General features: G+C 35.1%; 1 protein-coding gene across 1 annotated transcript in view; it reads right to left on the reverse strand.

Moving 5' to 3' along the window:
* Positions 1 to 14,631, reverse strand: part of GSL8 (glucan synthase-like 8) — a 209,795-nt gene that overhangs the window by 4,833 nt on the left and 190,331 nt on the right. Inside the window, exons 44-47 of the mRNA XM_089995715.1 lie at positions 10,755 to 10,868; positions 10,557 to 10,645; positions 10,266 to 10,424; positions 9,984 to 10,086 (exon numbers count right to left, since the gene is read on the reverse strand). Coding sequence (XP_089851841.1) covers positions 9,984 to 10,086; positions 10,266 to 10,424; positions 10,557 to 10,645; positions 10,755 to 10,868 — 465 coding nt within the window. The remainder of the gene's footprint in view (positions 1 to 9,983; positions 10,087 to 10,265; positions 10,425 to 10,556; positions 10,646 to 10,754; positions 10,869 to 14,631) is intronic.

Here is a 14,631-nt window from a genome sequence, read left to right on the forward strand (position 1 = left end):
GTTGCACAGTCACAGGCTGTGCAACTGCAACTGCACAGTCACTGCATTGCACAGTTACAGATTGTGCACAGCCACAAACTGCATTGCACAAAATGTGCAACTGTCAACGTATACAACAAGAAATTACTGAGAACGATATTTGTGGCAATGATTTTCATAGCAACAAAACATGATAATGAGGAAAAGAAGAACAATACAGCAAAAAACAAACAATTAGAAAGTCAGAAACTAGATCTCTCATAGCCAGTACGTTCTCATTAGTATATGTAAGCCATTAGTGCCATGCTCTCTATACAATTTTTTGTTTTAAAAGCCTAAGCTGCTTGCTATAGACGACTAACTAGCACTGAAATATAAGCATCCTGAAAGCAAAATGAAAGAGCTAAACTAAAAGTTCTATTGGTGATAGAATGATATTTGGTACTCACTTGGAATGTTATCAACATCAAGACGCATGATCTTAGCCGTGTCCCCTAATGGGCTATAGCCGACTTATTATTGTTATATATATATCTAAAAATATATATACATACATATATATATAGCCGAGTCCCCGTGTCCAAAAATTTTGAAATTGCGCACAAATATAAATATATATACATACATATATATATATATATATATATATATATATATATATATATATATATATATATATATCAATGTGAATAATCCTTGCAAAGGATCAAGTTTTCAAATAACTTGATACTTCAAATACTCAAGACACAAAATAAATGCACAGTGTTTATAAGCTTTACACCACAAAAGAAGTTCAATAAATGCACAATGTTTATAAGCTTAAGGAGACAACTCCTTACTCTAATACATACCTTCAATGGGCTTACATAGCCCTTATTTATAAGCACTTAAAGAAACGTTGGGCTATTCCCAACGGCTTTTATTAGAGATGTTGGGAATCAGCCCAACGTCTACCTTTTAAACTGTGAGTGGCTGACTGTTGTAAACTGTACACAGTCAGCCACTGCCTGTGTACAGAAATATTACATAAAAGAACAAAAATAAGAAATGAAAAAATTACAAAAATAAGAAAAAATAAAAAGGAGGAATTACAATCATATTCAAAAACATGAAGCCACTGCCTGTGTACAGAAATATTACATAAAAGAACAAAAATAAGAAATGAAAAATTACAAAAATAAGAAAAAATAAAAAGGAGGAATTACAATCATATTCAAAAACATGAATATGCGTAAATGGTAAAATGACTAAAATACCCCTACAACTAAAGAAATATATATTATATATATATAAGTAGATGGATACATGTACATATATATGAAATATATATATATATATATATATGTATATATATATATATATGCATATGTATCTTCTTTTATATATATAAAATATATATAGAAAATACATTGTCTTATGAATTACAATTTAACACCCCCCCTCAAACTTAAGGCAAGATGACCGAAAGTTTGCCAAGGAGAAAATTGAACCGCGGAGCACACAAAGCTTTGGTGAAAAAATCTGCCAACTGATATTCTGAAGTTACATATGGAAGATCTATAACTCCTTTTAGATATGCTTCCTGAATATAGTGATAGTCCATCTCAATGTGTTTAGTCCGCTCATGAAAAATATGTTTTTTTGCAATGTATATTGCACTCTTGGTATCACAACATAGCTTGGTGGGCCCTTCTATTAAGATCCCCATGTCTTCTAATAGCTGATGAATCCATACAATTTTCATGGTAGTAGTCGTCATGACATGATATTCAGCTTTTGTTGAGGATAGAGACACTTTTTGCTGCTTTTTACATCTCTATGAAATCAACGAGTCTCCTAAAAACACACAAAAACCAGTGGTGGAGTGACGGTTATTTGGGTCACCTCCCCAATCAGAGTCAATATAAGCAATTAATTTTAATTCAGAAGAATATAAGAATACTCCCTTGTTTAGTGTGCCCTTTATGTATCTCACAATCCGCAAGATAGCACTCATGTGAACTGATGTTGGTGGATGTTGGAACTGACTTGCAGTATGAACTGCATGAGAGATATCTGATCTAGTAATACTCAGATACATCAAAGATCCCACAAGCTGTTTGTAGGGAGTGGGATCGGAGAGAGGAATACCATCATCAATCTTCATTTTGGCTCCTACTATAGCAGGAGTTTCACAAACCTTATCATCTGTAATACCTGACATATCAATAATCTCAGAGGTAAGCTTAGTTTGAGATAAAAAATACCCTCTACAAGAGTATGCTACTTCAATACCCAAAAATTAATTTAGAAATCCCAAATCAGACACTTCAAATTTATCCTTCAAAATTGATTTTATGCTTTTAACCCCTTTAGAATCACTTCCGGTTATAAGCATATCATCCACATATAAGAGCAGAATGACAATCCCTGCATTGGTTTTTCTAACAAATAAGGCAACGTTAGTGAAACAGGAAGAAAAACCATTTTCTAACATTACGGAGTTAAATCTATCATACCAAGTCTTGAGCATGTTTTAAACCATAAAGTGCTTTTCGAAGGCGAAGTATTTTCCCTTTGGGAGTCTTCATTCCTGGTGGAGCATCCATATATACCTCTTCATTCAAATCACCATTTAGGAAGGCGTTTTTAACGTCCATTTGATAGATGTTCTATTTGTTGATTGAGGCAACGGTAATGAGACATCGGACAGTGATCATTCAGGCCACAGAGGCAAAAGTTTCTTCATAATCAATCTCGTATTCTTGACTATATCCCTTTGCAACTAATCGAACCTTATATCTCTCAAGAGATCCATCGCTCTTAGTTTTTACCTTAAATACCCATCTACACCCTATTGCTTTCTTACCCTTAGAAAGATCTTGAAACTCCCAAGTCTTTGCGTTGTTGAGAGTTGAAAGCTCACATTTCATTGCTTTCAGCTATTCATCATTCTTTTTTGCTTCTTCGAAGTTTCTGGGTTCTATATAGGAATGAATGACGCTAAGGTAGGCTCTATGTTTAGGAGTAAACAAATCATATGAAATAAACCTAGAAGGCATCTTTCTACTTCTCTCAGTTCTTCGTAGGTTTTCATCATTTGTTGAATTGGACCCACTAGGTTCACTGAATTTTTCAATTGCACTCCTAAAACTATTTCTATCTCTATGGGTATATGTTATAGGATCTCTCAATGCTCCTTCATTTCTATGTTGGAAGATAGGTGGATGGGGAAGACCCATCTTCTTTATCATTGACGTCATTATGAATGAAATCGTCATTACTATCATCATCATGTGCTAACATTTCAAATAAAAAGGAGTAAGCCATGTTTTCTTCAAAGGGTTCACTCCTTTCAAAAACATTAACATTTTCAAGAAAACTCACATTTTTGGAAACATATAGCTTGTCATTCTTAATATCATAACAACAAAACCCTTTTTTGGGTTTCGAAATATCCAAGAAAAGCGCAGGCAATGGCTTTTGGTGAAAGCTTGTCGTTCTTTTCAGTAAGAACGAAGCATTTACAACCAAAAATTCTCAACCGACTATAGTCGGGTTCTTTGGTATATAATTTTTCAAAAGGCAAGATATTGTTCAAGTTTTTAGAAGGTAGTCGATTTATCAGATAGACAGATGCTAAAGTCCTTTCAGCCCAAAAACCTTTTGGGATGTTTTGAGAAACAAGTAATGTTCGAGTTGTCTCTATTATATGTCTATGCTTCTTTTCGGCTAATCTATTTTGTTGAGGGGTTTTCGGACAAGATCTTTGGTGAATAATACCATGACTTTCAAGATAATTTTTTAATTTACTTGAAAGGTATTCTCCACCAGAGTCAGTTCTAAAAATTTTTATATTCTCATTAAATTGATTTTTAATCATCATATGATAGGTTTTAAAAATCAAGAAAACTTCATATTTGTATTTAAGAAAATAAATCCAACAATATCTTGTGTAGTCATCAACAAAAATAACATAATATACAAAGCCTCATTTTGATAGGACGGGTGTCGATCTCCATACATCCGAATGGATAATTTCAAAAGGTCTTGTTGTAAACATAGATCTTTGACAAAAAGACATTTTTTCATTTTCCCAAGAATACAGTTGTTACAAGTGAAATCACTTTTACATAGACTTTTAACAAAAGGTAAATGAGAAATGTTTGCAATATTTGGATGTCCAAGTCTCTTGTGCCACACATTAATATCCTTTTGTTGGACAACATTACAAAACGGGTTCTTTGGAATTTAAAGGGAATCGACATAGTATAGATCGCTCTTCCTAGAGCCTTTCCCAATCAATCTCCCAGACCGGCAATTCTATATCCAACATTTGTTAGATGAAAACTTCATATCACACCCATGATCCGAGAGTTGAGAAATGGAAAGCAAATTTAAGTTTAATTTGGGTATAAATCTAATTTTTGGAATAAAAAACCCTTGTTTTTCAAAATTTCCTATTCCTTTTACTTCAAGAGATGTTCCATCCGCGGTTGAAATAAAAGATGGAGAGGGATTTTTTGAGTATTCGAAAAAAGAACTAAAACTTAGAGTCATATGAAAAGAAGCATCCGAATCTAAATCCGAGAGGTCTTACCGGGAGGAGAAGAGGTTGACATGGCGGCTCCGAAAATAGCCCCTTTTAGAAGAGGTTGAAGTGCATCCACGATTTGTTACAATGAGAGAGCTCCATTTGAAGATGATGAGCACTCTTCCTTTTGAGGTTGGGATGTAGTAGCCATGGCAAGTAACTTTTTTCACTTTGGGCAAATAGGCTTGATATGCCCCAGTTCCTTACAAAAATGACATAAAAGCTTACTATAATCCTTCTTTCTTCCTTGACCACTTGAGTTTTGATTCTTGAAGTGAGGAGGCTTGTAGGTCCTTAAGTTGCTTCCCGGTCTTGAGACGACATTAACTCCTTCATTTTCTTCATTATTGGAACTAGAACACTTGGGTTGTTCTTGCTTATACCCATACGATTCTCTTCCCCACTTAGTTTAGTAATTACATCTTCAAGAAAGGGGAAAGTGAAGGCGGATAAAAGAGAAGACCGGATTTGTTCGAATTCAGGCCTAAACCCATTCAGAAAATTAAAAAATCTATCTTCTTCCAACTGTTTATAACGAAACTCTATGGCTTCTCTACTCCACTTGGGTTCGAGCATAACAAGCTCATCCAAAGTAGAAGAGAGTTCGGCAAAATATTCTTTTATAGTCATCTCTCCTTAATAAAGAGTTAGCACCCTCTTTTGAAGGTAATATTTATGGGATAAGTCCCTAGAGGTATACATCTTCTCAAGGTACTCTCACACTTGAGAAGCTTTCTTAAACTTGATAATATTGACATTAATTCTTGTTTCTACGGATGAGAAAATCTATGAGAGGATTTTAAAATTCCACATCTTCCATTCTTCATGCTTTTTGGTGTAGTCTTCAAGAGCCTTGGCTCTTTCTTCGCCTTCAAGGATTTTTATTTCTCCTTTCTCCATCAAGGTTATCTTTGGCTCCGGTTCAGGAATCGAGCCTTGGACATAGTGTCAAAGCCCTTTCCCTTTAATATGAGCCTCCATGTTTCCGGCCCAAATGTGATAGTTGGTCCCATTGAGTTTGAAGCCGAGAGAAAAATGAGTTTTTTTCACCCATTAGAGAGGAAAGATGATGAAAAAGAATACGTACCACAAAGGATTTTTAGACCTTTCTTAATAGAAGAGTCTTCTAAAATATTGGATGAACAAAAGGATCCAATCCAATCACCAAAAAATTGAAGGCACGCTTTTCGAGGCACCCGAAAAAGTGAGAATCCACACGATCTTTCTTTCCCCAACCTTGCTTTGATACCATGTGAATAATCCTTGCAAACAATCAAGTTTTCAAATAACTTGATACTTCAAATACTCAAGACACAAAATAAATGTTGCTTTACACTACAAAAGAAGTGCAATAAATGCACAATGTTTATAAGCTTTACACTACAAAAGAAGTGCAATAAATGCAGAGTGTTTATAAGCTTAAGGAGACAACTCTTTACTTTAATACATACCTTCAATGGGCTCACATAGCCCTTATTTATAAGCACTTAAAGAGACGTTGGGAATCAGCCCAACATCTACCTTTTAAATTGTGACTGTTGTACACTGTACAGAAATATTACATAAAAGAACAAAAATAAGAAATGAAAAAAATTATAAAAAAAAATAAAATAAAAAGGAGGAATTACAATCATATTAAAAAACATGAATATGCGTAAAATATAGAAATAACTAAAATACCCCTACAACTAAAGAAATATATATTATATATATAAGTAGATGGATACATGTACATATATATGAAATATATATATGTATATGTATCTTCTTTTATATATAGAAAATATATATAGAAAATGCATTGTCTTATGAATTACAATTTAACAGTCAAGAGGTGGATAAACCAGCAAAGAAGGGTAAGATCATGTCTCACATGAATGCAGCAAGTGGACAAGGGAGTACATTATCACTAGGTACCGCTTCTAGCAGGCCTCTTCTTCGTCATGTGAGGGCCTTCATAAAACAATGCTTGAAATATGGAAAAAACAAGAAAAAGAGCACATTGATAGTCTTCTTTATGATGCTCTTGATATGGACAATCGCTTTTTAATTTGTTAAGATCTCTAGAGTTCAAGAATTTGCTTATTTCTGAAATATGTATAAAATGTCAAATCTTCTTGGTGTACTACTGGGTGCGCTATTATGTCAGATGTTTGGAAGGATACCATTAGAAACAGTTCATACATAAACCTATTACTCAGTCTCCAAGTGGTACATTTTTCTTGAAGTCGGATGTTGCATAAGGGAAAATCAAAGATGCACATTTTATTGTTGATTTTCTAGCTCCTATGATAGAAGAGATTTGTCCTCAAAATGTTGTCCAAATTGTGACCGATAATGAGAGTAACTACAGAAAAGCAGGGTGCATTCTTGAATACAAGTCTTATAACATATTCAAAATATCATGTGCTACACAAGGGATTGATTTGATGTTGAAAGATATTGATAAATTGAACCATGTATCTGGCACTATGGTTGATGCTAGTATGATTGTAAATTACATCTACGCCAAGCAACTAATGTATCTGGAACTATGGTCGATGCTAGGATGACTATAAATCTCATCTACACCAAATAACTGGTTTTAGACACAATAAGGACCTATGCTAAGGGAAGAGAATTGCAAATACCTGGTGGCTTGATTCTCATTTTATATGCTCACAATCAGTCTTGAGAGAAGAAGAAAGCTTGAGATTTATGGTTTCCTCATGTGAATGGAGAGAGTTAGAAGTTACCAACTAGGGTGAAGGAGGTGTATCTGGATATCAATGACAAGAGGTGGAACAAGCTAGTGCATAACCCTTTAGATGCTGCAACAACTTATTTGAATCCTCCTTTTGAGCTAAGAATGTCAAACTGGATGGATAAGTTAGCAAAGGACTGGATGTCATTACGAGTAAAATGGTTCCCAAAGAAGAACAAAAAGCAATATCACTAGAGTTGACGAAGTACCATGCTAGAGATTTTGAATTGTTTAACGAAGGGTTGGTCATGGATCTCATCTACTCGGCACATCCAAATAAGTCTCATTGTTTTTATGTACAATTTCATTTATAAATATATGTGTGTTATTTATCAAATATTCAATGTGACGACATGGATTTTAACAAATGGAATGTTTCAACCTTTAAGTTTTTATCTTTTTTCAGGGCTATGGTGGGAAATGTTTGATGGATGCTTTTTCAAGTTACAAAACTTATCAATGAAAATTGGGGACAACTATGGAGTGCTTTAGCTTGTGAGCAAATTTGGAGTGCATTTGATGCAGCCAATACAAACAAGAGAAATCAGCTTTTACCCACAAGACTGAGTAGCTTGATACTTGTACGCATGAATACAGTCATAAAGAACAATGTTCAAGAGAGAGAAAATTTCAATGAAAGTGAAATTAGTATTGATAAGATGAATTTTGAAAAAGTAGATGGAGAAGTCGAAGCAATATATGAAGTAAAGATGAAGATGATGCACAAAGATGAACAAGCAATGAAAATGTCTCAGACTCTTATTATAATGATGATTTTAATGATGTTTGATCTTATCCTCTTTTTCTCTCATTTTCTGTTGGAGATTATGATGATAGTAATAATTAAGAACCTTGCACGACAACCATAAATTTGGAATTCTAATCTTTACTCTTTAAAACTTTGATATTTTGGTCTTGTAGTTTAATTTGTGACTTGTGTTGCTTGTGCTTATTAGTTTTCTTTGTAGTTAATTGTTAATTAGAATTTTTTCATGTTGTATCTCGTTTATATTTCATTTTCTTTATGATTTACGAGTTCTAGAATATCTAGTTTAATGCAATGCTTAAAATCAATAATTTATTGCATATTTTGGCTGTCTGTCATGCTGTTTCTATCATATTATGGATTCTCTGTTTACATATATTGTTTCTTATTTTCCCTATTTTTTAATTTCTTTGTTTTATTTTTTAAATCCTCAGATTTTTTGGAAAACCTATGTCACAGGGACTCAGCAAACCGAGTGCAGCCCCCACGTCAACGCGACGTGGGTGCGATCAACCCGACCCCAGGGTCATTTGTGTCCAAATTTTTATATTAAAAAAAAATCTTTTGGGGGGCGCTGCCCCCAAGGACCCGCGCCGGGGGGGGGGAGCCCCAGGACCCCCCTTTCTGAAAGGGCAAAAACTCTTAATCAGGCTCCACAACTCATCAGCTCGACCCCTCCCCTGCACAAATTATATATATATATATATATATATATATATTTGCCGCACCCCCGCACCCATGTGACATAGTGGAAAACCTATAATACCCCAACATTTTGCCTCATCGAGAAATAGCCGAGACTGATATTTGTGACTAATATATATATATATATATATATATATATATATATATATATATATATATATGTGTGTGTGTGTGTGTGTGTGTCTGTGTGTGTCTGTGTGTGTGTGTGTGTGTGCACGTGCAAAAACACATGCTCATATATGCAATCACTTGGGCAAACACACACGCACATGCACAAAAGAATTTCAAACCTATGCTAAAATTTCTTCTTTTAGATCCAGATGCCTAGATCTACTCTTCCACTATAATCAGGAAACTCCATAATCAGATTACTCCTCTCAATCCTTCTACTTTAAAAGCCACAAGTATGATTAAGGTTGTAAACGGGTCAGACCTAGACATTACCGAGCCCGACCTAATCAGATTTGGAGCCGGATGGGATCAGATAAACTCCATATCTGGATCCAACCAATATCTACACATAATCGGATTTGGATCTTAGTTGGCTTCAGATGCAAAACTCAATACCCAGCCCAGATCCATTTATTAATCTGGTCTGAATTTGGCTACCAAATCCGACTAATCGGATTCGAATTCGGTTTACATCTGACAGGTTCACATCCCCAAGTGTGATAGATAGTGGCAACTAAGTGAAGCTAAAACAATGATTTGAAACATGGATGATGGAACATCACTCTTAGTGATAGGGTTGAATTATTCATCTGGCAGTATTTCTAACCTTTCCACATACTTGTGATGGTTCTCTATACACTTTCCATATAAGTGTTTCTTTAAAGTTCCAAATGCAAAATATTTGTTCCTTCACTCGTCATTCAATATTGAAGGTTTACTCATTAAGTATATTAGAACAGCAGTTAACTATATTAACTTTACCTGAAATGCATGTATAGTATAAGACAGACATCTTGTGCTGCAACTAAGAATGTGGCTCTTATACAAAGTAGAGACCAGCCCTATATCAATTGAGAGCATAAACTTGAACGATAGACAACAGAAACATTCATCAACACAATAATGACTAGAACTATCATAGAACATGTCAAACGTAAACCCTTAAACAACATTGTGTCAACACAGAAGTATTAAGGAAAAATAATATAGAAAAGAAAGTAAAATCATAAAAAAGCATGAACAAAACCATGTTTAAAATAGTTAACCTGTTCTTCATCCCACCAAGATTCCCAGCTGTTTTCCCCTTTAACACCAACACCACCTTTATAAAGAAGCCAACCAGTCCAATCATCAAAATCCTCCACAGTCCTGTAGAGATCATATTAGCCGCCAGTAACTTTGGTGTACAAGTCAATTTTGGCAATGCCAGATCCAGAAGCTTTTACGAAAATTAAGTCAATAGAGAAAACAGTGCATCATCTTATTGGTCTCCTATAGTATATAAGATTTCAACAATTGAGATCTCTGGACTTAAACTGGATACGTACTTTTGCCATTCAAACCCAGATGGGTTAAAGATATACGGAGCAAAAAGCCATGATACAACAAGAAACCAACTACTGATTGTAAGAAGGATGTACGAAACTGTGCCTCCCGTGGTATATCCATATGCAAGATAGACGATCAGAAGAAGAACAACTTCAAATCTGGCAAAAACATGTATTATTGTTAGGAATTACAAATGAAATATTTAAAATTTCAGGCAAATGCAAGCATAATGGATCAAAATTCACGTGTTATTCAAGATCTAGTTATCTGAAAGTTAAATTGGAACTAACGCTTTAACAAAATGACTGCGAGAGTAAAGCCGGTAATTATCAGCAAACTTTATGTGGCGGACAACAAAGCCTCTTCCAGTTGCTCGGTACTGTAAGCGAGTTTTTGATATGTATTAGCATAGATAATAACAAATAATTGTGGGAAAAGAAAGGTAAAGCAACAACAATGAACAGCACAAGGGTGAAAACAAGACATACTTTTGCACCTCCATGGAGAATTGTTCGCCCAAAGTAATGAGTTCTTGTTCCAAGAGAGAATGTAAAAAACACTGAGCAAAACTGAAGCTGCATGGTTATAAAACTAAGCACAGCCTGCAGAAGGAAAATGTAAAAGAACAACGAACATCAAAATAATGTAGGAACAGATCTAATAATATGGCGAGTCAGAAAATGAGAAAAAACAGTTCAGAAACAACAGACAGAAGCACAAGGACTGTTAAATTATATTACATATATATCTATATACATATATAGAGAGACACCTATGTTAAAATATATGTAATTCATATATATGTATATGTTTATATACATATATATATATGTATTATCTAAAATACCTGATAGGGGTATTTTAGTCATTTCACAATTACCCGATAGGGGTACTTGTTTTTCTTTTCTTTATTTTTTGCAAATTCCTTTTTTCTTTTTACTTTTTATTTTTTGTATTTTTGCCCACCTAAAAGGGGCCCCACCATGGAGTCGATGGGATCCCCAACGGTCACATTTGTGACCGTTGGGGGCTCCCAACGACTCCATGGGAGCCCCTAGGTGGCTCTTCTTTTAAGGCCATAAGGTCACTCCTCCTCTCCTTCTTTTGTGTATAAATAGGGGTGAACCCCTCTTGTATTCTTCACTCTTGAGAGCTCTCTCTCTTTTCAATAAGAAACATTTATATTTTTATGTTGTGTTGTCTCTTGTGGGTTTGGGTGTTTGCCCTTTTGTTTGTTCATTAGTGGATGTTGTAAGTGCTTAATGCACTCTTTGCTTTTCCGCATATTTCATTACATGGTATCAGAGCCTTGTGTATGCTCTTCTTCTTAATATAGCTAGTTGTGTAGCTATATTTTTTTCTTGTTGTAGCTCTCTTCATTTATCCTCTTGTAAGTGATTAAAATGGAAGGAGAACAAAAGATTGATCTCTCCTTCAAGCTCAATGGCTCCAACTACATGATGTGGGCCGTCGCCATGGAGAACAACCTCAAAGGTAAAAAACTTTGGGGATACGTTATGGGCACCATTCCGGAACCACAACTCCAACTAACTAAGATGGATGGTGATAAAAAAAAAGCTCTTGAAGGAAATGCCCGCATGAAGGCCATTGAAGATCACCAATCTAAAGTGGAAGATTGGGAAAGTAAGCATGCCAAGATTCTTGCTTGGTTCATGAACAATGTGGAGCTCAAGATTTGCACCAACATTGCCAAGTTTCGGATAGCTAATGAAGCATGGTTCTTTATGAAAGGTAAGTTTACTCAGAAAGATCTTGCTCGTAAATTCTTTCTTCAAGAAAAAATCCGAACTATCAAGCAAGGAGAAATGAGTGTAAGGGATTACTTTAGCACTCTTGGTCCCCTATGGGATGAACTATCTTTACTAGAACCAAAATGGGTTTCTAGTGTGGATGTGGAATTAAGGAGAGAACAAATGAAAAAAGAGCACTTTTTCCAATTTTTACATGGGCTTAGGCCCGAATATGAACAAGTTAGACCTTCCCTCCTACATAGATCTAAGCCTCTTCCCTTGGAAGATGCCATTGCCGAAATATGCCAAGAAGAAACTCGTCATGGCATGATTAAAGGAGGAGATGATGTCTTGGCCGTATCAAAACCCGGCAACCATATGAAAGCTTACAAACCTCCACATTTTGGAAGGCAAAATAACTATAATGGCAACTATAGAAAAGCCATTTGCCATCATTGTCAAGAGCTGGGTCATATAAGACCTAATTTCCCTAAGTTGAATGAAGCACCTAAAAATAAGGTTGCTTCCGTTGAAGAAGCTACTCAAAAGAAAGAAGAAACCATCAAAGGGAAGGAATCTTTTTCTCTTGCTCAACTATCGGAAGCACTACAAACTCTACTCAAGATACCATCAACCTCGGGTGCCGCCATAGCTTCTTCCTCTCCTCCAGGTATGTCTTCTTGGATCCTTGACTCTGGAGCTTCTTTTCATATGACCCCACTTGAAAATGAGCTTTCCGATTTGTGTAATAATTATAAAAACTCCTATGTTTCAACTGTCGATGGTACATCTTTACAAGTAAAAAGTTTTGGAACTTTAAACTTTTCAAAAGATTTCTTTGTGCCAAACGTGAGAGTTGTACCTTAACTTAATTTAAACCTCCTCTCTGTTGCTCAAATATGTGATCATGGATGTGAAATCTCCTTCTCAACTAAGGATTGCTCTATACAGGATCTCCGGTCCGAGAAGCAGATTGGGCAAGGCCATAGGAGGGGAGATCTCTATTACATGAGCAACTTGAAACTCCCCACTAACTCTTTTTGTAACCATGTCCAAGATAAAAATATTGAAATTTGGCATCAAAGACTTGGACATCCAAGTTTCTCAAAAATGTACTCCATTCCATTTGGAAAGAAATTTTGTAATGAGAAACATTTTGTTTGCAAGAATTGCATTTTTTGCAAAATGAAATCCACTCCTTTTCCAAACCAAACTTTTGTGTCCAAAAGACCTTTTGAGTTAGTCCATTCGGACGTTTGGGGTCCTTCCCCGGTTATGTCTAAAGGAGGGTACTCCTATTACGTTACTTTCATTGATGACTACACTAGGTATGTATGGATCTACTTTCTCAATTTAAAATCTGAAGTCTTTGACTTCTTCAAAAAAATTCATATGATAGTTAAAAATCAATTTTTAAGTAATATCTCTACTCTTAGATCCGATTCGGGTGGAGAATATTTATCAAATGAATTTCAAAATTATTTAGAAGTAAATGGAATTTGTCATCAAAGATCGTGTCCTAGGACTCCCCAACAAAACGGCTTAGCCGAAAGAAAGCATAGACACATCACGGAAACCACTAGGACACTCCTTATTTCCAAAGAGTTTTTGGGCCGAAGCGGCCTTAACCTCAACTTAGTTAATAAATAGAATGATATCTTCATCCTTACAAAATACATCTCCGTATGAAAAACTATTTGAAAGAACACCTGATTTCAATAGATTAAGAATTTTTGGATGTAAATGTTTTGTCATTACACATAAACGAGATAAATTATCTCCTAAAGCTATTGAATGTGTTTTCTTGGGATATGGAGAAAATCAAAAGGGCTTTAGATGTTTTGACTTGAAAAATAACAAACTCTATGTATCCAAAGATGTAACCTTTTTGAAAAATGAAAATGGTTTTGTGAAAACTAAAGATATTGACGAAAATGAATATGTTTTTTTATTTGATCTTCTATCTCAAGAAGATGAGACTCCTCAAGAAGAGGAAATCTCTAATGAGTCTTTGAATGACCTAAAGGATATTCCTCTTGACAATGTTGTAGATGAAAGTGATAGACCAATCCAAACCTATGTTAGGCGTGGTCAACAAACTCAAATGAGCGCCTTAGAAAAATACTCTCAAGGATCCAACATAGAAGAAACCTCTTTAAGGAGATCCGGTCGGATCTCCAATCCTCCTAATAGGTTTGTTTCCTATGAGTCCCTAACTCCAAGGTATAGAGCGTGTCTAATTGCGTTGCACTCATTTCATGAACCATTACACTATAATGAGGCCAAAAACATTCCCCAATTGGTTGAAGCCATGAACTTAGAACTTAGTGCCCTTGAGAAGGCAAAAACTTGGGAAATAACTTTGTTACCCACTGGAAAGAAATCTATTGGATCTAGATGAGTCTTCAAAATTAAAACTAAGAGTGATGGTTCATTAGAACGTTATAAAGCCCGGTTAGTTGCTAAAGGATATGCTCAAGAATATGGTATAGATTATGAAGAAACCTTCACACCTGTTGCTAGAATGACTAGTGTTAGGACTCTTATTGCCATTGCGTCTGTGAAAAAATGGTCTATCTATCAACTAGATGTTAAGAATGCATTTTTAAATGGC

The sequence above is a fragment of the Nuphar pumila genome, chromosome 2 (genome assembly GCF_984573655.1).
Source record: "Nuphar pumila chromosome 2, dmNupPumi1.hap1.1, whole genome shotgun sequence".
Lineage (NCBI taxonomy): Eukaryota > Viridiplantae > Streptophyta > Magnoliopsida > Nymphaeales > Nymphaeaceae > Nuphar > Nuphar pumila.